Source organism: Oncorhynchus gorbuscha, unplaced genomic scaffold (genome assembly GCF_021184085.1).
Source record: "Oncorhynchus gorbuscha isolate QuinsamMale2020 ecotype Even-year unplaced genomic scaffold, OgorEven_v1.0 Un_scaffold_383, whole genome shotgun sequence".
Lineage (NCBI taxonomy): Eukaryota > Metazoa > Chordata > Actinopteri > Salmoniformes > Salmonidae > Oncorhynchus > Oncorhynchus gorbuscha.
Window position 1 is genome coordinate 804,490 of NW_025745232.1, and position 24,532 is coordinate 829,021.

General features: G+C 47.2%; 1 protein-coding gene across 10 annotated transcripts in view; it reads right to left on the minus strand.

The window, feature by feature from the left end:
• Positions 1-9,503: 9,503 nt before the first annotated feature.
• The window catches only part of LOC124018036 (adhesion G protein-coupled receptor L3-like), a 118,770-nt gene continuing 103,741 nt past the window's right edge, over positions 9,504-24,532 (minus strand). For 2 of the 10 annotated variants that reach the window (XM_046333287.1, XM_046333285.1), the window contains 5 exons: positions 24,166-24,348; positions 22,807-22,900; positions 15,533-15,673; positions 14,100-14,117; positions 9,504-13,753 (listed from right to left, as the gene is read on the minus strand). In XM_046333287.1, the coding sequence (XP_046189243.1) occupies positions 12,732-13,753; positions 14,100-14,117; positions 15,533-15,673; positions 22,807-22,900; positions 24,166-24,348 (1,458 nt within the window). In that variant the 3' untranslated portion in view covers positions 9,504-12,731. The remainder of the gene's footprint in view (positions 13,754-14,099; positions 14,118-15,532; positions 15,674-22,806; positions 22,901-24,165; positions 24,349-24,532) is intronic. The other 8 variants (XR_006835554.1, XR_006835553.1, XM_046333289.1 and 5 more) reach the window with 8 other exon arrangements.

The following is a 24,532-nucleotide window of genomic DNA, read 5'->3' on the forward strand; positions in this document are numbered from 1 at the left end:
CTTTAGTATCCTCTCCTATAGTTTCCTCTCTTTAGTTTCCTCTCCTTTAGTTTCCTCTCCGTTATTTGCCTCTCTTTAGTTTCCTCTCCGTTAGTTTCCTCTCTTTAGTTTCCTCTCTTTAGTTTCCTCTCTTTAGTACCTCTCCTATAGTTTCCTCTCTTTATTTTCCACTCTTTAGTTTCCTCTCTTTAGTTTCCTCTCCTTTAGTTTCCTTTCTTTAGTTTCCTCTCTTTAGTTTCCTCTCCTTTAGTTTCCTCTCTTTAGTTTCCTCTCTTTAGTTTCCTCTCTTTAGTTTCCTCTCTTTAGTTTCCTCTCCTTTAGTTTATTCTCTTTAGTTTCCTCTCTTTACTTTCCTCTCCTATAGTGTCCTCTCCTATAGTTTCCACTCCTACAGTTTCCTCCATTTAGTTCCCTCTCCGTTAGTGTCCTCTCCTATAGTTTCCACTCCTACAGTTTCCTCTCCTTTAGTTTCCGTTCCTATAGTGTCCTCTCCTTTAGTTTCCTCTCCTATAGTTTCCTCTCCTATAGTGTCCTCTCCTTTAGTTTCCTCTCCTATAGTTTCCACTCCTACAGTTTCCTCAATTTATTTCCCTCTCCGTTAGTTCCCTCTCTTTAGGGTCCTCTCCTATAGTGTCCTCTCTTTATTTTTGTCTCCTTTAGTTTCCTCTCTTTAGTTTCCTCTCCTTAGTTTCCTCTCCTTAGTTTCCTCTCCTATAGTTTCCTCTCCTTTCGTTTCCTCTCCTTTCGTTTCCTCTCTTTAGGTGCCTCTCCTTTAGTTCCTCTCTTTAGTTTCATCTCCGTTAGTTTCCTCTCCTTAGTTTCATCTCTTTAGTTTCCTCTCCTATAGTTTCCTCTCCTTAGTTTCATCTCTTTAGTTTCCTCTCCTATAGTTTCCTCTCCGTTAGTTTCCTCTCCTTAGTTTCCTCTCTTTAGTTTCCTCTCTTTCGTTTCCTCTCCTTTAGTTTAATCTCTTTAGTTTCCTCTCCTTTAGTTTCCTCTCCTTTAGTTTCCTCTCCTACAGTTTCCTCTCCTTTAGTTTCCTCTCCTATAGTTTCCTCTCCTTAGTTTCCTCTCTTTAGTTACCTCTCTTTAGTTTCCTCTCTTTTCGTTTCCTCTCTTTAGTTTCCTCTCTTTAGTTTCCTCTCTTTAGTTTCCTCTCTTTAGTTTCCTCTCCTTTAGTTTCCTCTCTTTAGTTTCCTCTCTTTAGTTTCCTCTCCTTTAGTTTCCTCTCTTTAGTTTCCTCTCCTATAGTTTCCTCTCCTTTAGTTTCCTCTCCTTTAGTTTCCTCTCTTTAGTTTCCTCTCCTTTAGTTTCCTCTCCTTTAGTTTCCTCTCCTATAGTGTCCTCTCCTATAGTGTCCTCTCCTATAGTGTCCTCTCCTATAGTTTCCACTCCTACAGTTTCCACCATTTAGTTTCCTCTCCTTTAGTTTCCTCTCTTTAGTTTCCTCTCCGTTAGTTTGCTCTCCTATAGTGTCCTCTCCTATAGTTTCCACTCCTACAGTTTCCTCTCCTTTAGTGTCCTCTCCTTTAGTTTCCTCTCTTTAGGGTCCTCTCCTTTAGTTTCCTCTCCTATAGTTTCCTCTCCTATAGTGTCCTCTCCTTTAGTTTCCTCTCCTTTAGTTTCCTCTCCTTTAGTTTCCTCTCCTATAGTTTCCACTCCTACAGTTTCCTCCATTTAGTTCCCTCTCCGTTAGTTCCCTCTCTTTAGGGTCCTCTCCTATAGTGTCCTCTCTTTATTTTTGTCTCCTTTAGTTTCCTCTCTTTAGTTTCCTCTCCTTAGTTTCCTCTCCTATAGTTTCCTCTCCTATAGTTTCCTCTCCTTTGGTTTCCTCTCTTTAGGTGCCTCTCCTTTAGTTTCCTCTCTTTAGTTTCCTCTCCTTTCGTTTCCTCTCTTTAGGTGCCTCTCCTTTAGTTCCTTCATCGTCATTAAATATGAACCTGATTTCTCCACTAATTTCCTGTCATTTCCTTTCCTTTCCTTTCTATCATTCTGTTTTCATCTCTATAGTAGTGATTCCATTGGACAGGTGACATGGAGTCCTGATTGACATCTGTCATTGTGTTTTCATCTATATAGTAGTGATTCCATTGGACAGGTGACATGGATTCCTGATAGACATCTGTCATTGTGTTTTCATCTATATAGTAGTGATTCAATTGTTCATCAAGGAGGGGAGGCACAGAGAGGAAACCACTCAATAGTCCTGAGTGGCTTCCTCATTTCCTTTCCTCATGTCCTTTCCTTTCTCTCATGTCATGTTCCTTCCTGTCCTTTAGATGCACTAAACTTGAAACTAGTGTAGTGGGCCGTGATAGGGTAAGACTATGAGACACACTGTAGTGTAGTGGGCCGTGATAGGGTAAGACTATGAGACACACTGTAGTGTACTGGGCCGTGATAGGGTAAGACTATGAGACACACTGTAGTGTACTGGGCCGTGATAGGGTAAGACTATGAGACACACTGTAGTGTAGTGGGCCGTGATAGGGTAAGACTATGAGACACACTGTAGTGTACTGGGCCGTGATAGGGTAAGACTATGAGACACACTGTAGTGTAGTGGGCCGTGATAGGGTAAGACTATGAGACACACTGTAGTGTACTGGGCCGTGATAGGGTAAGACTATGAGACACACTGTAGTGTAGTGGGCCGTGATAGGGTAAGACTATGAGACACACTGTAGTGTACTGGGCCGTGATAGGGTAAGACTATGAGACACACTGTAGTGTACTGGGCCGTGATAGGGTAAGACTATGAGACACACTGTAGTGTACTGGGCCGTGATAGGGTAAGACTATGAGACACACTGTAGTGTAGTGGGCCGTGATAGGGTAAGACTATGAGACACACTGTAGTGTACTGGGCCGTGATAGGGTAAGACTATGAGACACACTGTAGTGTAGTGGGCCGTGATAGGGTAAGACTATGAGACACACTGTAGTGTACTGGGCCGTGATAGGGTAAGACTATGAGACACACTGTAGTGTAGTGGGCCGTGATAGGGTAAGACTATGAGACACACTGTAGTGTACTGGGCCGTGATAGGGTAAGACTATGAGACACACTGTAGTGTAGTGGGCCGTGATAGGGTAAGACTATGAGACACACTGTAGTGTAGTGGGCCGTGATAGGGTAAGACTATGAGACACACTGTAGTGTAGTGGGCCGTGATAGGGTAAGACTATGAGACACACTGTAGTGTACTGGGCCGTGATAGGGTAAGACTATGAGACACACTGTAGTGTACTGGGCCGTGATAGGGTAAGACTGAGACACACTGAGACACACTGTAGTGTACTGGGCCGTGATAGGGTAAGACTATGAGACACACTGTAGTGTACTGGGCCGTGATAGGGTAAGACTATGAGACACACTGTAGTGTAGTGGGCCGTGATAGGGTAAGACTATGAGACACACTGTAGTGTAGTGGGCCGTGATAGGGTAAGACTATGAGACACACTGTAGTGTACTGGGCCGTGATAGGGTAAGACTATGAGACACACTGTAGTGTAGTGGGCCGTGATAGGGTAAGACTATGAGACACACTGTAGTGTACTGGGCCGTGATAGGGTAAGACTATGAGACACACTGTAGTGTAGTGGGCCGTGATAGGGTAAGACTATGAGACACACTGTAGTGTAGTGGGCCGTGATAGGGTAAGACTATGAGACACACTGTAGTGTAGTGGGCCGTGATAGGGTAAGACTATGAGACACACTGTAGTGTAGTGGGCCGTGATAGGGTAAGACTATGAGACACACTGTAGTGTAGTGGGCCGTGATAGGGTAAGACTATGAGACACACTGTAGTGTACTGGGCCGTGATAGGGTAAGACTATGAGACACACTGTAGTGTACTGGGCCGTGATAGGGTAAGACTATGAGACACACTGTAGTGTAGTGGGCCGTGATAGGGTAAGACTATGAGACACACTGTAGTGTACTGGGCCGTGATAGGGTAAGACTATGAGACACACTGTAGTGTACTGGGCCGTGATAGGGTAAGACTATGAGACACACTGTAGTGTACTGGGCCGTGATAGGGTAAGACTATGAGACACACTGTAGTGTACTGGGCCGTGATAGGGTAAGACTATGAGACACACTGTAGTGTACTGGGCCGTGATAGGGTAAGACTATGAGACACACTGTAGTGTACTGGGCCGTGATAGGGTAAGACTATGAGACACACTGTAGTGTACTGGGCCGTGATAGGGTAAGACTATGAGACACACTGTAGTGTACTGGGCCGTGATAGGGTAAGACTATGAGACACACTGTAGTGTACTGGGCCGTGATAGGGTAAGACTATGAGACACACTGTAGTGTACTGGGCCGTGATAGGGTAAGACTATGAGACACACTAGTGTACTGGGCCGTGATAGGGTAAGACTATGAGACACACTGTAGTGTAGTGGGCCGTGATAGGGTAAGACTATGAGACACACTGTAGTGTAGTGGGCCGTGATAGGGTAAGACTATGAGGCACACTGTAGTGTAGTGGGCCGTGATAGGGTAAGACTATGAGACACACTGTAGTGTAGTGGGCCGTGATAGGGTAAGACTATGAGACACACTGTAGTGTAGTGGGCCGTGATAGGGTAAGACTATGAGACACACTGTAGTGTAGTGGGCCGTGATAGGGTAAGACTATGAGACACACTGTAGTGTAGTGGGCCGTGATAGGGTAAGACTATGAGACACACTGTAGTGTAGTGGGCCGTGATAGGGTAAGACTATGAGACACACTGTAGTGTACTGGGCCGTGATAGGGTAAGACTATGAGACACACTGTAGTGTAGTGGGCCGTGATAGGGTAAGACTATGAGACACACTGTAGTGTAGTGGGCCGTGATAGGGTAAGACTATGAGACACACTGTAGTGTAGTGGGCCGTGATAGGGTAAGACTATGAGACACACTGTAGTGTAGTGGGCCGTGATAGGGTAAGACTATGAGACACACTGTAGTGTAGTGGGCCGTGATAGGGTAAGACTATGAGACACACTGTAGTGTAGTGGGCCGTGATAGGGTAAGACTATGAGACACACTGTAGTGTAGTGGGCCGTGATAGGGTAAGACTATGAGACACACTGTAGTGTACTGGGCCGTGATAGGGTAAGACTATGAGACACACTGTAGTGTACTGGGCCGTGATAGGGTAAGACTATGAGACACACTGTAGTGTACTGGGCCGTGATAGGGTAAGACTATGAGACACACTGTAGTGTACTGGGCCGTGATAGGGTAAGACTATGAGACACACTGTAGTGTAGTGGGCCGTGATAGGGTAAGACTATGAGACACACTGTAGTGTAGTGGGCCGTGATAGGGTAAGACTATGAGACACACTGTAGTGTAGTGGGCCGTGATAGGGTAAGACTATGAGACACACTGTAGTGTACTGGGCCGTGATAGGGTAAGACTATGAGACACACTGTAGTGTACTGGGCCGTGATAGGGTAAGACTATGAGACACACTGTAGTGTACTGGGCCGTGATAGGGTAAGACTATGAGACACACTGTAGTGTAGTGGGCCGTGATAGGGTAAGACTATGAGACACACTGTAGTGTAGTGGGCCGTGATAGGGTAAGACTATGAGACACACTGTAGTGTAGTGGGCCGTGATAGGGTAAGACTATGAGACACACTGTAGTGTAGTGGGCCGTGATAGGGTAAGACTATGAGACACACTGTAGTGTAGTGGGCCGTGATAGGGTAAGACTATGAGACACACTGTAGTGTAGTGGGCCGTGATAGGGTAAGACTATGAGACACACTGTAGTGTAGTGGGCCGTGATAGGGTAAGACTATGAGACACACTGTAGTGTAGTGGGCCGTGATAGGGTAAGACTATGAGACACACTGTAGTGTAGTGGGCCGTGATAGGGTAAGACTATGAGACACACTGTAGTGTACTGGGCCGTGATAGGGTAAGACTATGAGACACACTGTAGTGTACTGGGCCGTGATAGGGTAAGACTATGAGACACACTGTAGTGTACTGGGCCGTGATAGGGTAAGACTATGAGACACACTGTAGTGTACTGGGCCGTGATAGGGTAAGACTATGAGACACACTGTAGTGTACTGGGCCGTGATAGGGTAAGACTATGAGACATACTGAAAGGAGACATACTGAAAGGAGACATACTGAAAGGAGACACACTGAAAGGGGACATACTGAAATGAGACATACTGAAATGGGACATACTGAAATGAGACACTGAAGTAGGAGACATACTGAAAGGAGACATACTGAAAGGAGACATACTGAAAGGAGACATACTGAAATGAGACACTGAAGTAGGAGACATACTGAAAGGAGACATACTGAAAGGAGACATACTGAAAGGAGACACTGAAGTAGGAGACATACTGAAATGAGACACTGAAGTAGGAGACATACTGAAAGGAGACACTGAAGTAGGAGACACACTGAAGTAGGAGACACACTGAAAGGGGACATACTGAAATGAGACATACTGAAAGGGGACATACTGAAATGAGACATACTGAAATGAGACACTGAAGTAGGAGACACACTGAAAGGAGACACTGAAGTAGGAGACACACTGAAAGGAGACACTGAAGTAGGAGACACACTGAAAGGAGACATGCTGAAGGACATACTGAAAGGAGACATACTGAAAGGAGACATACTGAAATGAGACACTGAAGTAGGAGACATACTGAAAGGGGACATACTGAAAGGAGACATACTGAAAGGAGACATACTGAAAGGAGACATACTGAAATGAGACATACTGAAAGGAGACACTGAAGTAGGAGACATACTGAAAGGAGACACTGAAGTAGGAGACATACTGAAATGGGACATACTGAAATGAGACACTGAAGTAGGAGACATACTGAAAGGGGACATACTGAAATGAGACACTGAAGTAGGAGACACACTGAAAGGAGACACTGAAGTAGGAGACATACTGAAATGAGACACTGAAGTAGGAGACATACTGAAATGAGACACTGAAGTAGGAGACACACTGAAGTAGGAGACACACTGAAAGGAGACATGCTGAAAGGAGACACTGAAGTAGGAGACATACTGAAAGGGGACATACTGAAATGAGACACTGAAGTAGGAGACACACTGAAAGGAGACACTGAAGTAGGAGACATACTGAAATGAGACACTGAAGTAGGAGACATACTGAAAGGAGACATGCTGAAAGGAGACATACTGAAAGGAGACACTGAAGTAGGAGACATACTGAAGGACACACTGAAAGGAGACACTGAAGTAGGAGACATACTGAAGGACACACTGAAAGGAGACACTGAAGTAGGAGACATACTGAAGGACATACTGAAAGGAGACATACTGAAAGGAGACACTGAAGTAGGAGACATACTGAAGGACACACTGAAAGGAGACACTGAAGTAGGAGACATACTGAAGGACACACTGAAAGGAGACACTGAAGTAGGAGACATACTGAAGGACATACTGAAAGGAGACATACTGAAAGGAGACATACTGAAATGAGACATGCTGAAAGGAGACACTGAAGTAGGAGACATACTGAAAGGAGACACTGAAGTAGGAGACATACTGAAAGGAGACACTGAAGTAGGAGACATACTGAAAGGAGACATACTGAAAGGAGACATACTGAAAGGAGACATACTGAAATGAGACATACTGAAAGGAGACATACTGAAAGGGGACATACTGAAATGAGACATACTGAAATGAGACACTGAAGTAGGAGACATACTGACAGGAGACATACTGAAAGGAGACATACTGAAAGGAGACATACTGAAATGAGACATACTGAAAGGAGACATACTGAAAGGGGACATACTGAAATGAGACATACTGAAATGAGACACTGAAGTAGGAGACATACTGAAAGGAGACATACTGAAATGAGACATACTGAAATGAGACACTGAAGTAGGAGACATACTGAAAGGAGACATACTGAAAGGAGACATACTGAAAGGAGACATACTGAAATGAGACACTGAAGTAGGAGACATACTGAAAGGAGACATACTGAAAGGAGACATACTGAAATGAGACATACTGAAAGGAGACATACTGAAAGGAGACATACTGAAAGGGGACATACTGAAATGAGACATACTGAAATGAGACACTGAAGTAGGAGACATACTGAAAGGAGACATACTGAAAGGAGACATACTGAAATGAGACATACTGAAAGGAGACATACTGAAAGGAGACATACTGAAATGAGACATACTGAAAGGAGACATACTGAAAGGGGACATACTGAAATGAGACATACTGAAATGAGACACTGAAGTAGGAGACATACTGAAATGAGAAACTGAAGTTTGAGTCAGAGAATAAACCTGGATAACAATTCTGTGGCCTACAAACCTGCTGCTACATCTAGTCTAAGTATATATATATATATATATAGCTGTAGTAACCTGCTGGCTATGCTTTGTGATTTTCCAGCTTTCATTGTGAGCTGGTGTATAACAACGAGCACTCTGTGTTATAAAAGACTAGCACAGTGGTGGAACGACAAGCCCGCAAAAATGTTTTCTGTGTTTGTTCTCAGCGACATAGTTTGCCTTTCAGCTACATTAACAGTTTATAAACGTGCGTCCCGAATCGTACCATATTCCTTAAAATAGTACGCTACTTCTGCCCAGTGCACTCTGGGTGCACTCTGGGTCCCATTAAGAGACAGGGTTGCCATTTGACTAAAACTCAGACACAAACCACAACAACAACAACAAATACATCTATGTAATAAATCTTAATTCAGTCATTTATTTGTTGGCAAACAACTTTCACTGTTACAACGAATATTAGTTTAATAAGATCATTCATCATGGCACCCATACAAACTGAATAAATAATCGTCAATAATAAATTGTAATAATAGTTATAATGATTGTAATAATTTAAAAACTACCAGTGCGGATTTAATTATTCTCTCTCCCTATCTCTTCTCTCTCTCTCTGTCTCTCTCTCTCTCTCTCTCTCTCTCTCTCTCTCTCTCTCTCTCTCTCTCTCTCTCTCTCTCTCTCTCTCTCTCTCCCTGTCTCTCTCTCTCTCTGTCTCTCTCTCTCTCTCTCTCTCTCTCTCTCTCTCTCTCTCTCTCTCTCTCTCTCTGTCTCTGTCTCTGTCTCTGTCTCTCTCTCTCTCTCTCTCTCTCTCTCTGTCTCTCTCTCTCTCTCTCTCTCTCTCTCTCTCTCTCTCTCTCTCTCTGTCTCTCTCTCTCTCTCTGTCTCTGTCTCTGTCTCTGTCTCTGTCTCTGTCTCTCTCTCTCTCTCTGTGTCTCTGTCTCTGTCTCTCTCTCTCTCTCTCTCTCTCTCTCTCTCTCTCTCTCTCTCTCTCTCTCTCTCTCTCTCTCTCTCTCTCTCTCTCTCTGTCTCTGTCTCTCTCTCTCTCTCTCTCTCTGTCTCTCTCCCTCTCTGTCTCTCTCTCTCTCTCTCTCTCTCTGTCTCTCTCCCTCTCTCTGTCTCTCTCTCTCTCTCTCTCTCTCTCTCTCTCTCTCTCTCTCTCTCTCTCTCTCTCTCTCTCTCTCTCTCTCTCTCTCTCTCTCTCTCTCTCTCTCTCTCTCTCTCTCTCTCTCTCTCTCTCTCTCTCTCTCTCTGCCCTGAAATCATAACTTCTTGAGTTTAGTTTGTTGTTTCTCTCTGGATACGTTCCAAACGGCAGTCTATTCCCTCTATAGTGACCTACTTTAGATTAAAGTGCCCTAATGGACTATGTGCACTATAAAGGGAATAAGTTTCCATTTGGAACCTGTAAACAGATAAATAAACCACATCTCTCTCTCTATCGGGGGTACAGTCCGTGGGATATACATGTTTAAGCTACACTTCAGAAAGCTCGCCTCTTTAAATAAGTTAAACATTTTTTTGTTGGTCTCCACATTGGGGACAGTGTAGTTTCATCTCCACTATAGAATCATGTCCTCTCTCACAGACAGGGACCCACCTTATACAGGAATAGTGGCATTTCCCTTTTGACGAGAGACGGCTCAACCTAAAATCAGATGTTTTCTCAGATGTTTTCATGTCAAAAGTTCAACCCATATCCCACGCTATCTGAGGGGGAGCTTCCCCCATTACGCTTCAACTCAATATACAGGCTTCCTCTGTGTTGTTTGGTTTGCGTCAACAGAACCTATGGAGAGAGAGAGCGTGTGTGTGTGTGTGTGTGTGTGTGTGGGGGGAGTGTTCCATCTATACAGAATCTCTGGTTTCCATAGTAACCGTCTGAAGTCCCCCACACGACATTGTCATATATCACTTTATGCACCCCCCCCCCATGGTTTGCAAATCTACACAGTGATAAAAATATATATATATCGATTGATTTCTCAAAATAGAAGGGATGGAGATGTTTCGAGATAGAAAACGACCGAGGATGAAGTGTGTGTGTGTGTGTGTGTATGTGTATGTGTATGTGTGTGTGTGTGTGTGTGTGTGTGTGTGTGTGTGTGTGTGTGTGTGTGTGTGTGTGTATGTGTGTGTGTGTGTGTGTGTGTGTGTGTGTGTGTGTGTGTGTGTGTGTGTGTGTGTGTGTGTGTGTGTGTGTGTGTGTGTGTGTGTGTGTGTATGTATCAATCCCATAGTGATTTTCCATATGTTGTCGTGTAAAGAAGCAGTGAGAACGAAGGTTGTTCCTGTAAAGCGATGTGATTGGCTGCACAGGAGTTCACATCGTACAGCCGCACAGAACGACACGTTCTTCACCACCATTACAGTCCCAAAGGTACAAAACGAAAAGCAGAAACACCGAGAGGCGTATCCCAGGCAGTCCTGACGCAACACTATTCTACATTCTGTACAAACACATAGAAATCATCTTAACTACCCTGTCGTCTGTAGCCATGGTTACAGAGGAACATTTTTAAAAAACGTACAGAAATATAAACATTCTCCCCCCCCCCCCCCTGGAGGGGAGAATGCATCTGTTTGCATCTGTTTAAGTCCATTTCTAATCCTTCATCTTTGTCTAGTTCATAGGGAACCTCTGCAACATCGAACGGTTCAGTTCAGTTGAGTCTCGTACACCTTGCAGGAACAGGACTGTAACTTTCCACCCTCCGTTTCAGTTCAGTTGAGTCTCTTACACCTTGCAGGAACAGGACTGTAACTTTCCACCCTCCGGTTCAGTTCAGTTGAGTCTCGTACACCTTGCAGGAACAGGACTGTGACTTTCCACCCTCCGGTTCAGTTGAGTCTCGTACACCTTGCAGGAACAGGACTGTAACTTTCCACCCTCAGTTTCAGTTCAGTTGAGTCTCGTACACCTTGCAGGAACAGGACTGTAACTTTCCACCCTCCGGTTCAGTTCAGTTGAGTCTCGTACACCTTGCAGGAACAGGACTGTAACTTTCCACCCTCCGTTTCAGTTCAGTTGAGTCTCGTACACCTTGCAGGAACAGGACTGTAACTTTCCACCCTCCGGTTCAGTTCAGTTGAGTCTCTTACACCTTGCAGGAACAGGACTGTAACTTTCCACCCTCCGGTTCAGTTAAGTTGAGTCTCTTACACCTTGCAGGAACAGGACTGTAACTTTCCACCCTCCGGTTCAGTTCAGTTGAGTCTCGTACACCTTGCAGGAACAGGACTGTAACTTTCCACCCTCCGGTTCAGTTCAGTTGAGTCTCTTACACCTTGCAGGAACAGGACTGTAACTTTCCACCCTCCGGTTCAGTTCAGTTGAGTCTCGTACACCTTGCAGGAACAGGACTGTAACTTTCCACCCTCCGGTTCAGTTCAGTTGAGTCTCGAACACCTTGCAGGAACAGGACTGTAACTTTCCACCCTCCGTTTCAGTTCAGTTGAGTCTCTTACACCTTGCAGGAACAGGACTGTAACTTTCCACCCTCCGGTTCAGTTCAGTTGAGTCTCGTACACCTTGCAGGAACAGGACTGTAACTTTCCACCCTCCGGTTCAGTTCAGTTGAGTCTCGTACACCTTGCAGGAACAGGACTGTAACTTTCCACCCTCCGGTTCAGTTCAGTTGAGTCTCGTACACCTTGCAGGAACAGGATGAATGTAACTTTCCACCCTCCGGTTCAGTTCAGTTCATCAGACAGGCGGAAGAGACGGTTGTAAAAACACATAGGAGCTCCTCGAACTACCCTGTCATCTGTAGCCATGGTTACAGTGTTTACAACAACATGTCGTCTAATAAAATAGTTATGTGGGGGGGGCGTTTAAAAAAAAATCATACATACTCTACTCTATTGGCAGGTCGGGTAGTAGAAGAAGAAGGAGAAGCCTGGCGATTGGCTAGATACTTTCGACCAGTGTCCAGGGCTTGGAAGAGCAGTCTGATGGGTTTTGACAGTGAAAAAAGACTCAGCTAGGATCTGCTACAGGTCCATGGTAGGATGTTTCTGGGCTACGACCCAGGAAACGTCTATCAAGACAGGTGGCCTGACAGATACTCCCCTCCTTCAGGAACTACTTCATACATTCCTGAAGAATATTCACAAAAAAAAAACCTCCTCGGTTTTCGAACCACCCAGTTTAGTTCGTTCTGGTCTAAATACAATCCATTATCTATCCAATCGGTATCGTCCCTATTGTCACTAACCACAGGAAAGAATCAGGAAGCGAGTGCGTTCAACCAGGCCTTCATTGGTCAGCGCCAACTGTCAATCAATCATCAACATATAACTATTCTGGGAGGCGGGACTAAAAAAGAAGGTGGGACCCGGAAAATAAGGGGTTTAGAGTCTTCTCATTGGTCTATAGGCTCGTGACCAGTTGGGAGGGGTCAACAGGGGTCAGGGGCTCCTCGGGCGACGAATCAGAATCCTCCTTGTTGACAGGTACCATGTAGCCGTCGCTGCCCCCCCGCCCCATCTGGTAGTAATGGTGGAGCTGGTGGAGGTGGTTCCTGGACCCCAGGTTTGGCATGCTCTTATAGTAAACATCATCCGCCTCCGGCCCCGGTTCGCTCCCGGTGCTGCTGGTACCGGCCTGAATCTCCCTGCTGTCGTCCATCTCGCCGTCCGCTAAACCGTTCATCTGCCCGTGACTACCGTGGCCGTCCGGTAAATCCGTTAACACGGGCATGGAGGTGTACAGAGAGTTTCTGTGATTGGGCGACTGCGGCGTCTCGTCCGTCTGCTCGTTGGTCAGGAGGGGAAGAAGCTCTCGCTGGTCTCCTGGGGGCGCCGGGGCGGGAGAGTTATGGGGGGGCGGGGGAGGAGGGTGAGGGTGGGGGAGGCTGTCCGGGGGAGGCAGAGGGCGGGGCGGGAGGAGGGGGGCGTTCGACTCCTCCCTTATAATCTCCAATCCCAAATTCTCATCCAATGGGAAGGCAGCGTTGGGGTTATCCAGCACCATGTGACTAACGTCGACACCGTCGTTACTCAAGTCGTAGTCACGGTTACTCCCGCCGCAGACTACGCCACCAATTCCGATTCCGTTACTGCCGTTACCGACCAGGCCGCCCGCATTGCCGGTGCCGTTACCGATGTTGACCATCTTATTCATCAGGTTGTGGTTGCGTTCGGTGGTCGCTGAGCGCTGGTGGTTGTTCGAGTACGAAGGGGTGTAGTTGGACGTTAACTCTTTAAGGATCTGCTTTTCTAATGTCGTCGTCTCCTTGTGGTTGCCGTAGGTACTGTAACCGCTGACGCCGCCTCGTTCCAGAATCTGGACGCTGTCGCTGAGGTAGTCGCCGCTCGCCGCGCTGTAGTTGTTGCCGTTGAGAGGGAGCGTATCCGTGACGCCGGTGTCTCGAGCGTTGTTTAGGATTCCCTCTGTGGGAAATGGTAAACAAACACAATTATTAGAAGAAACAAAGCTAAGCAATAAAACAGTAAATAGTTGAAATCGTCTATTGTTCAGTGTAGCAAATATTGTTTGGTGTAGTAAATATTGTTTGGTGTAGTAAATATTGTTCGGTGTAGTAAATATTGTTCGGTGTTGTAAATATTGTTCGGTGTAGTAAATATTGTTCGGTGTAGTAAATATTGTTCGGTGTAGTAAATATTGTTCGGTGTAGTTAATATTGTTCGGTGTAGTAAATAGCTAGGTATTTGTAAGCGTATTTGACATCCATAGTGGTAGGTTGATATCAGATGTCTGGTTAATAAAGGTGATTACTTGTGTCTCTGTAGGAGGCTATGGGACAGCGTGAGAGAGAAACAGAGAGAAACACAATACCGTGAGTAAAAGACAGACACAGATAGATACAAAAACAGTGTGTATGGAAAAAGGAGTAAACACACAAGGAATGGTATCGTGTTTTAGTAGTAGGGCCTCGTCTTCCAACACCCAGTCTACTGTGTTTGGTTACAAACTGAACGGTTCACATGGTCTGTCTTCAGGATCAATCCAACTTCTCCCACAGTACAACGATGTCACATGCTAACAACACAAATGAACAGAACCCACGGAAAACACTGAAAACAGATGATGCAATACAGCAAGCGCAAAAACCTTTACCGGACGACAAGCATAACACAACAACACAAAACACACAAAGCATTCGTAGAGCATTCATAGAGCATTCATAGAGCATTCATAGAGCATTCATAGAGCATTCATAGAGCACTCGTAGAGCATTCATTGAGCATTCGTAGAGCATTTGTAGAGCATTCATAGAGCACTCATAGAGCATTCATATAGCACTCGTAGAGCATTCATAGAGCACTCATTGAGCATTCATAGAGCATTCGTAGAGCATTCATAGAGCACTCATAGAGCATTCGTAGAGCATTCATAGAGCATTCGTAGAGCATTCATAGAGCACTCATAGAGCATTCGTAGAGCATTCATAGAGCATTCGTAGAGCATTCATAGAGCACTCATAGAGCATTCATAGAGCACTCGTAGAGCATTCATAGAGCACTCATTGAGCATTCATAGAGAACTCATAGAGCACTCAGAGCACCCATAGAGCATTCATAGAGCACTCATAGAGCACCCATAGAGCACTCATAGAGCATTCATAGAGCACTCATAAAGCATTCATAGAGCATTCATAGAGCATTCATAGCTCATAAAACAGACAGAGAATCCCACCAAACAGCCCAAGCACTCATAGATCCCAGATGATTCGTTAGTGTTTATGTTGAATCTGAGACTGATAACTTACACGTTTAGGTCATAAATCTACAAGGTGAACTAAATAACTTAAGTTAAAACATATGTGTTTTGAGACCTGACCAATGGGACGCTACGGTGATGTCTCACAACATGATTGGTTGGTCTCATCTGGGAGTCATTTTCACAGGCATGCAGACAGAATCATGAACAGTGGCGGCCATTTTAGAATCAAGGACCCATCAAAATCAATTATATATTTATTATATATCAATTATATAAAAATTTGAAAAGTGAAATGCATTTGCACTGTCCAGGGGTCAAGGGTCAAGATGAATGTGATCCTTTGCAAATCCAGCGAAGCAATAACTCAAAAGTGATCAAACTTCTTCACAAAAAGAACAATCATTTCAAAATGAACTTTGAGGATAACTAAAGTGAAGTGGGAAATAAGGGATCATAGGTCATACATAGGAATGTGTGTGTCACACCTTGTGTGCTGTACATGCCAGCCACGTTGGGGTTGTTACAGACTGCTTGGTGGTTGGTGTCCCCCAGCAGAGAGTTATAAGGATGGTTAGAACCATGGGGATGAAGGAGAGTATTAGTTAACAGATGATTAGCCATCGCTCCTAGTGGAGGCAGAGACAGAGAGAGAGACAGAGAGAGAGAGACAGAGCGAGACAGAGAGAGAGACAGAGAGACAGAGAGAGAGACAGAGAGAGAGAGACAGAGAGAGAGAGACAGAGAGACAGAGAGAGAGACAGAGAGAGAGAGAGAGAGACAGAGAGACAGAGAGAGAGAGAGAGAGACAGAGAGAGAGACAGAGAGAGAGAGAGAGAGAGAGACAGAGAAAGAGAGAGACAGAGAAAGAGAGAGAGAGAGAGAGAAAGAGAGGAGTGTAGTGATAGAGTGGGTGTGAGAGAGAGCATGAAAGGAAGAGAGAGAGAAGACATGTAAATCAATCAGGCACAAACACAGTTGAAGTGAAAACCCCAGACATAAGCTTGCCAGTCATTCCTGCAGCCTTTCTCCAGTGAACTGTAGAGTTACCACCCATGACTGTATGTGTTAGTCAGAGACATGGTCGTTGCATTTGTTCATGCTCAGTCCTGTGACCTTCACCAAGTTACATCCCAGGTATTGTCATAAACTATTACTATTTAACCTAAATAGAAATATCCCAATATCCTGCATTCATAATGACTGAACCCAGCTAGGGTTAGGAAATATCCCAATATCCTGCATTCATAATGACTGAACCCAGCTAGGGTTAGGAAATATCCCAATATCCTGCATTCATAATGACTGGCAGGGTTAGGAAATATCCCAATATCCTGCATTCATAATGACTGAACCCCAGTTAGGAAATATCCCAATATCCTGCATTCATAATGACTGAATCCCAGTTAGGAAATATCCCAATATCCTGCATTCATACATTTACATTACATTTAAGTCATTTAGCAGACGCTCTTATCCAGAGCGACTTACAAATTGGTGCATTCACCTTATGACATCCAGTGGGACAGTCACTTAACAATAGTGCATCTAAAACTTAGGGGGGGTGGGGTGAGAGGGATTACTTAACCTATCCTAGGTATTCCTTAAAGAGGTGGGGTTTCAGGTGTCTCCGGAAGGTGGTGATTGACTCCGCTGTCCTGGCGTCGTGAGGGAGTTTGTTCCACCATTGGGGGGCCAGGGCAGCGAACAGTTTTGACTGGGCTGAGCGGGAGCTGTACTTCCTCAGTGGTAGGGAGGCGAGCAGGCCAGAGGTGGATGAACGCAGTGCCCTTGTTTGGGTGTAGGGCCTGATCAGAGCCTGGAGGTACTGAGGTGCCGTTCCCCTCACAGCTCCGTAGGCAAGCACCATGGTCTTGTAGCGGATGCGAGCTTCAACTGGAAGCCAGTGGAGTGAACGGAGGAGCGGGGTGACGTGAGAGAACTTGGGAAGGTTGAACACCAGACGGGCTGCGGCGTTCTGGATGAGTTGAAGGGTTTAATGGCACAGGCAGGGAGCCCAGCCAACAGCGAGTTGCAGTAATCCAGACGGGAGATGACAAGTGCCTGGATTAGGACCTGCGCCGCTTCCTGTGTGAGGCAGGGTCGTACTCTGCGGATGTTGTAGAGCATGAACCTACAGGAACGGGCCACCGCCTTGATGTTAGTAGAGAACGACAGGGTGTTGTCCAGGATCACGCCAAGGTTCTTGGCGCTCTGGGAGGAGGACACAATGGAGTTGTCGACCGTGATGGCGAGATCATGGAACGGGCAGTCCTTCCCCGGGAGGAAGAGCAGCTCCGTCTTGCCGAGGTTCAGCTTGAGGTGGTGATCCGTCATCCACACTGATATGTCTGCCAGACATGCAGAGATGCGATCGCCACCTGGTCATCAGAAGGGGGAAAGGAGAAGATTAATTGTGTGTCGTCTGCATAGCAATGATAAGAGAGACCATGTGAGGTTATGACAGAGCCAAGTGACTTGGTGTATAGCGAGAATAGGAGAGGGCCAAGAACAGAGCCCTGGGGGACACCAGTGGTGAGAGCGCGTGGTGAGGAGACAGATTCTCGCCACGCCACCTGGTAGGAGCGACCTGTCAGGTAGGACGCAATCCAAGCGTGGGCCGCGCCGGAGATGCCCAACTCGGAGAGGGTGGAGAGGAGGATCTGATGGTTCACAGTATCGAAGGCAGCCGATAGATCTAGAAGGATGAGAGCAGAGGAGAGAGAGTTAGCTTTAGCAGTGCGGAGCGCCTCCGTGATACAGAGGAGAGCAGTCTCAGTTGAATGACTAGTCTTGAAACCTGACTGATTTGGATCAAGAAGGTCATTCAGAGAGAGATAGCGGGAGAGCTGGCCAAGGACGGCACGTTCAAGAGTTTTGGAGAGAAAAGAAAGAAGGGATACTGGTCTGTAATTGTTGACATCGGAGGGATCGAGTGTAGGTTTTTCAGAAGGGTGCAACTCTCGCTCTCTTGAAGACGGAAGGGACGTAGCCAACGGTCAGGGATGAGTTGATGAGCGAGGTGAGGTAAGGGAGAAGGTCTCCGGAAATGGTCTGGAGAAGAGAGGAGGGGATAGGGTCAAGCGGGCAGGTTGTTGGGCGGCCGGCCGTCACAAGACGCGAGATTTCATCTGGAGAGAGAGGGAGAAAGAGGTCAGAGCACAGGGTAGGGCAGTGTGAGCAGAACCAGCGGTGTCGTTTGACTTAGCAACGAGGATCGGATGTCGTCGACCTTCTTTTCAAAATGGTTGACGAAGTCATCTGCAGAGAGGGAGGAGGGGGGAGGGGGCGGAGGATTCAGGAGGGAGGAGAAGGTGGCAAAGAGCTTCCTAGGGTTAGAGGCAGATGCTTGGAATTTAGCGTGGTAGAAAGTGGCTTTAGCAGCAGAGACAGAGGAGGAAAATGTAGAGAGGAGGGAGTGAAAGGATGCCAGGTCCGCAGGGAGGCGAGTTTTCCTCCATTTCCGCTCGGCTGCCCGGAGCCCTGTTCTGTGAGCTCGCAATGAGTCATCGAGCCACGGAGCGGGAGGGAGGACCGAGCCGGCCTGGAGGATAGGGGACATAGAGAGTCAAGGGATGCAGAGAGGGAGGAGATGAGGGTTGAGGAGGCAGAATCAGGAGATAGGTGGGAGAAGGTTTGAGCGGAGGGAAGAGATGATAGGATGGAAGAGGAGAGAGTAGCGGGGGAGAGAGCGAAGGTTGGGACGGCGCGATACCATCCGAGTAGGGGCAGTGTGGGAGGTGTTGGATGAGAGCGAGAGGGAAAAGGATACAAGGCAGTGGTCGGAGACTTGGAGGGGAGTTGCAGTGAGGTTAGTGGAAGAACAGCATCTAGTAAAGATGAGGTCGAGCGTATTGCCTGCCTTGTGAGTAGGGGGGAAGGTGAGAGGGTGAGGTCAAAAGAGGAGAGGAGTGGAAAGAAGGAGGCAGAGAGGAAAGAGTCAAAGGTAGACGTGGGGAGGTTAAAGTCGCCCAGAACTGTGAGAGGTGAGCCGTCCTCAGGAAAGGAGCTTATCAAGGCATCAAGCTCATTGATGAACTCTCCGAGGGAACCTGGAGGGCGATAAATGATAAGGATGTTAAGCTTGAAAGGGCTAGTAACTGTGACAGCATGGAATTCAAAGGAGGCGATAGACAGATGGGTAAGGGGAGAAAGAGAGAATGACCACTTGGGAGAGATGAGGATTCCGGTGCCACCACCCCGCTGACCAGACGCTCTCGGGGTGTGCGAGAACACGTGGGCGGACGAAGAGAGAGCAGTAGGAGTAGCAGTGTTGTCTGTGGTGATCCATGTTTCCGTCAGTGCCAAGAAGTCGAGGGACTGGAGGGAGGCATAGGCTGAGATGAACTCTGCCTTGTTGACCGCAGATTGGCAGTTCCAGAGGCTACCGGAGACCTGGAACTCCACGTGGGTCGTGCGCTGGGACGACCAGAGTAGGGTGACGCGGCCACGCGGTGTGGAGCGTTTGTATGGTCTGTGCAGAGAGGAGAGAACAGGGATAAACAGACACATAGTTGACAGGCTACAGAAGAGGCTACGCTAATGCAAAGGAGATTGGAATGACAAGTGGACTAAACGTCTCGAATGTTCAGAAAGTTAAGCTACATAGCAAGAATCTTATTGACTAAAATGATTAAAATGATACAGTACTGCTGAAGTAGGCCAGCTGGCAGTGGGTGCGTTGTTGACACTACACTAATCAAGTCGTTCCGTTGAGTGTAATAGTTTCAGCAGTGTTGCTATTCGGGGGCTAGCAGGCTAGCTAGCAGTGTTGTTTACGTTACGTTGCGTTAAAAGAACGACAATAGATGGCTAGCGAACCTAGAAAATCGCTCTAGACTACACAATTATCTTTGATACAAAGACGGCTATGTAGCTAGCTAAGTAGCTAGCTACGATCAAACAAATCAAACCGTTGTACTGTAATGAAATGAAGTGAAAAAGTGATACAACCTGTGAATGCGACCGGGTAGTTGAGTTCTATACAGAAGACGTTGGCTAGCGTTGGCTAGCTGTTGGCTAGCTAGCAGAGTTGGCTAGCTAGCAGAGTCACCTACGTTAAGGACGACAAATAGCTGGCTAGCTAACCTCGGTAAATTAAGATAATCACTCTAAGACTACACACTCTAAACCTAAACAACACAATTATATTGGATACGATGATACGAAGACAGCAAAGACAGCTATGTAGGTAGCTGACACTAAACTAATCAAGTCGTTCAGTTGAGTGTAATAGTAATAGTTTCTCAGTGCAGCTAATCAGTGGACGTTAGCTAGCTGGCTAGTGAAGACTACGTTAGGACGGCGAAATACGATAATTACGCAATTATCTTTGATACAAAGACGGCTATGTAGCTAGCTGAGAAGAAATTGCTAAGATAAGACAAATCAAACCGTTGTGATATAATGAAATATAATGAAAAAGTTATACTACCCGTTGGAGCGACGTGCAGATGCGACCACTCGCTCCAACCGGAACCGTGAAACATTAATGACTGAATCCCAGTTAGGAAATATCCCAATATCCTGCATTCATAATGACTGAACCCCAGTTAGGAAATATCCCAATATCCTGCATTCATAATGACTGAATCCCAGTTAGGAAATATCCCAATATCCTGCATTCATAATGACTGAACCCAGCTAGGGTTAGGAAATATCCCAATATCCTGCATTCATAATGACTGAATCCCAGTTAGGAAATATCCCAATATCCTGCATTCATAATGACTGAACCCAGCTAGGGTTAGGAAATATCCCAATATGGTCAGACTGGTTAGATTTGTTAGACTGGTCAGACTGGTTAGACTAGTCAGACTGGTTAGACAGGTCAGATTGGTTAGACAGGTCAGACTGGTCAGACTGGTTAAACTAGTCAGACTGGTTAGACAGGTCAGACTGGTTAGACTGGTCAGATTGGTTAGACAGGTCAGACTGGTCAGACTGGTCAGACTAGTCAGACTGGTTAGACAGGTCAGACTGCTTAGACTGGTCAGATTCGTTAGACAGGTCAGACTGGTCAGACTGGTTAGACTAGTCAGACTGGTTAGACTAGTCAGACTGGTTAGACAGGTCAGACTGGTTAGACTGGTCAGATTGGTTAGACAGGTCAGACTGGTTAGACTAGTCAGTCTGGTTAGACAGGTCAGACTGCTTAGACTGGTCAGATTCGTTAGACAGGTCAGACTGGTATCACTAGTCAGAATGGTCAGAATGGTCAGACTGGTTAGACTGGTTAGACTGGTCAGACTGGTTAGACTGGTCAGACTGGTTAGACTGGTTAGACTGGTTAGACTAGTCAGACTGGTTAGACTAGTCAGACTGGTTAGACAGGTCAGATTGGTTAGACTGGTCAGATTGGTTAGACAGGTCAGACTGGTCAGACTGGTTAGACTAGTCAGTCTGGTTAGACAGGTCAGACTGCTTAGACTGGTCAGATTCGTTAGACTGGTCAGACTGGTTAGACTGGTCAGACTAGGAGGAATAAGATGAAGAGTCAGAGTCTGGTTAATCTGTTTCAAGGTAGCACTGTTGCTCCATTATACAGTCACATGGAATAAATAACTGGAATAACTAGCCATCTGCCCCAGTTATAGGGCATAGTGGGCCAGTCTTAGTGTAGTGGGCCAGTCTTAGTGCAGTGGGCCAGTCTTAGTGCAGTGGGCCAGTCTTAGTGCAGTGGGCCAGTCTTAGTGTAGTGGGCCAGTCTTAGTGCAGTGGGCCAGTCTTAGTGCAGTGGGCCAGTCTTGGTGTAGTGGGCCAGTCTTAGTGTAGTGGGCCAGTCTTAGTGTAGTGGGCCAGTCTGAGTGTAGTGGGCCAGTCTTAGTGCAGTGGGCCAGTCTTAGTGTAGTGGGCCAGTCTTAGTGTAGTGGGCCAGTCTTAGTGCAGTGGGCCAGTCTTAGTGCAGTGGGCCAGTCTTAGTGCAGTGGGCCAGTCTTAGTGCAGTGGGCCAGTCTTAGTGTAGTGGGCCAGTCTTAGTGTAGTGGGCCAGTCTTAGTGCAGTGGGCCAGTCTTAGTGTAGTGGGCCAGTCTTAGTGTAGTGGGCCAGTCTTAGTGCAGTGGGCCAGTCTTAGTGTAGTGGGCCAGTCTTAGTGCAGTGGGCCAGTCTTAGTGCAGTGGGCCAGTCTTAGTGTACTGGGCCAGTCTTAGTGCAGTGGGCCAGTCTTAGTGCAGTGGGCCAGTCTTAGTGCAGTGGGCCAGTCTTAGTGCAGTGGGCCAGTCTTAGTATAGTGGGCCAGTCTTAGTATAGTGGGCCAGTCTTAGTGTAGTGGGCCAGTCTTAGTGCAGTGGGCCAGTCTTAGTGCAGTGGGCCAGTCTTAGTGTACTGGGCCAGTCTTAGTGTAGTGGGCCAGTCTGAGTGTAGTGGGCCAGTCTGAGTGTAGTGGGCCAGTCTTAGTGTAGTGGGCCAGTCTTAGTATAGTGGGCCAGTCTTAGTGCAGTGGGCCAGTCTTAGTGTACTGGGCCAGTCTTAGTGTACTGGGCCAGTCTTAGTGTACTGGGCCAGTCTGAGTGTAGTGGGCCAGTCTTAGTGTACTGGGCCAGTCTTAGTGTACTGGGCCAGTCTTAGTGTAGTGGGCCAGTCTTAGTGTAGTGGGCCATGCCAAAGACTTCCTCTCTTCTGTCCTTCATAGAGGAAGTGACATCAGCAGTGGGCTAACGATAGCATTAGGAGGAACTTATATAAACTTCTCTTTACTCTGTCAGCGCATTATAACTAACAGTGTTATTGTTATACTGAATAGGTAGTAGTATCCTTGGTTACCTCTGTTGAGTGTGGCTGAGCTGGTGATGTCTCCTGTCACAAAGGATGACTCCTGTTTCCTCACTGTATCGTTCCACATCCTCCTGATACGACTCTGATGGAGGGATGAATGGGGGACGGAGGGAGAGAAGGAGGGAGGAGAGGGAAGGAGAGAAGTAAGGGGGAGCGAGGGAAGAGGGGAGGAGAGGGAGGGAGAGATGGAAGAGGGAGAGAGGGAAGAGGGGAGGAAAGGAGACGGAGGGAGAGAAGGAAGAGGGGATGAAGGGAAGGAGAGAAGGAAGGGGGAGGGAGGGAAGAGGGGAGAAGAGAAGAGGGAGGGAGAGAAGGAAGGGGGATGAAGGGAAGGAGAGAAGGAAGGGGGAGGGAGGGAAGAGGGGAGAAGAGAAGAGGGAGGGAGAGAAGTAAGGGGGAGCGAGGGAAGAGGGGAGGAGAGAAGAGGGAAGGAGAGAAGTAAGGGGGAGGGAGGGAAGAGGGGAGAAGAGAAGAGGGAAGGAGAGAAGTAAGGGGGAGCGAGGGAAGAGGGGAGAAGAGAAGAGGGAGGGAGAGAAGTAAGGGGGAGCGAGGGAAGAGGGGAGGAGAGAAGAGGGAAGGAGAGAAGGAAGGGGGAGGGAGGGAAGAGGGGAGAAGAGAAGCGGGAAGGAGAGAAGTAAGGGGGAGCGAGGGAAGAGGGGAGGAGAGGGAGGGAGAGATGGAAGAGGGAGAGAGGGAAGAGGGGAGGAAAGGAGACGGAGGGAGAGAAGGAAGAGGGGATGAAGGGAAGGAAGGAGAGAAGGAAGGGGGAGGGAGGGAAGAGGGGAGAAGAGAAGAGGGAGGGAGAGAAGGAAGGGGGATGAAGGGAAGGAGAGAAGGAAGGGGGAGGGAGGGAAGAGGGGAGAAGAGAAGAGGGAGGGAGAGAAGGAAGGGGGATGAAGGGTAGGAGAGAAGGAAGGGGAGGGAGGGAAGAGGGAGAAGAGAAGAGGGAGGGAGAGAAGGAAGGGGGATGAAGGGAAGGAGAGAAGGAAGGGGGAGGGAGGGAAGAGGGGAGAAGAGAAGAGGGAGGGAGAGAAGGAAGGGGGATGAAGGGTAGGAGAGAAGGAGAGAAGAGGGAGGGAGAGAAGGAAGGGGGATGAAGGGAAGGAGAGAAGGAGAGGAGAGGGAGGGAGAGAAGGAAGGGGGATGAAGGGTAGGAGAGAAGGAGAGGAGAGGGAGGGAGAGAAGGAAGGGGGATGAAGGGTAGGAGAGAAGGAAGGGGGGAGGTAGAGAGAGAGAGACAGGGATAAAAGGTGACTTTCCAAGACTTCTAGAATCAGAAGTCAGAGTTAAAGCTGAATCACATTGTACTGTAGGTCAGTCCAGCAGGTGTGCTGGACCTGGTCTCACCTGGGAGTCTTCTGTGGAGTAGCGTCCAGGTGTACAGGCAGGCAAGATGACCTGCGACCCCGTGGAGTATCGTCCTGGGGTTCGAGACGTGGTGTGGTTCTTTCCAGAGGACGAGATGGAGGTCTCTACACTCTTACCACTGCAGCAGTGGGAACGCAAACACTTCCCATACTCCTTACGCACCTGGAGAGGGGAGACAGGGACACACAGTGGAGTTATGGAGGGATACAGGTGTGTTAGGAAGGATACAGGTGTGTTATGGAAGGATATAGGTGTGTTAGGAAGGATACAGGTGTGGTATGGAAGGATATAGGTGTGTTATGGAAGGATACAGGTGTGTTATGGAAGGATATAGGTGTGTTAGGAA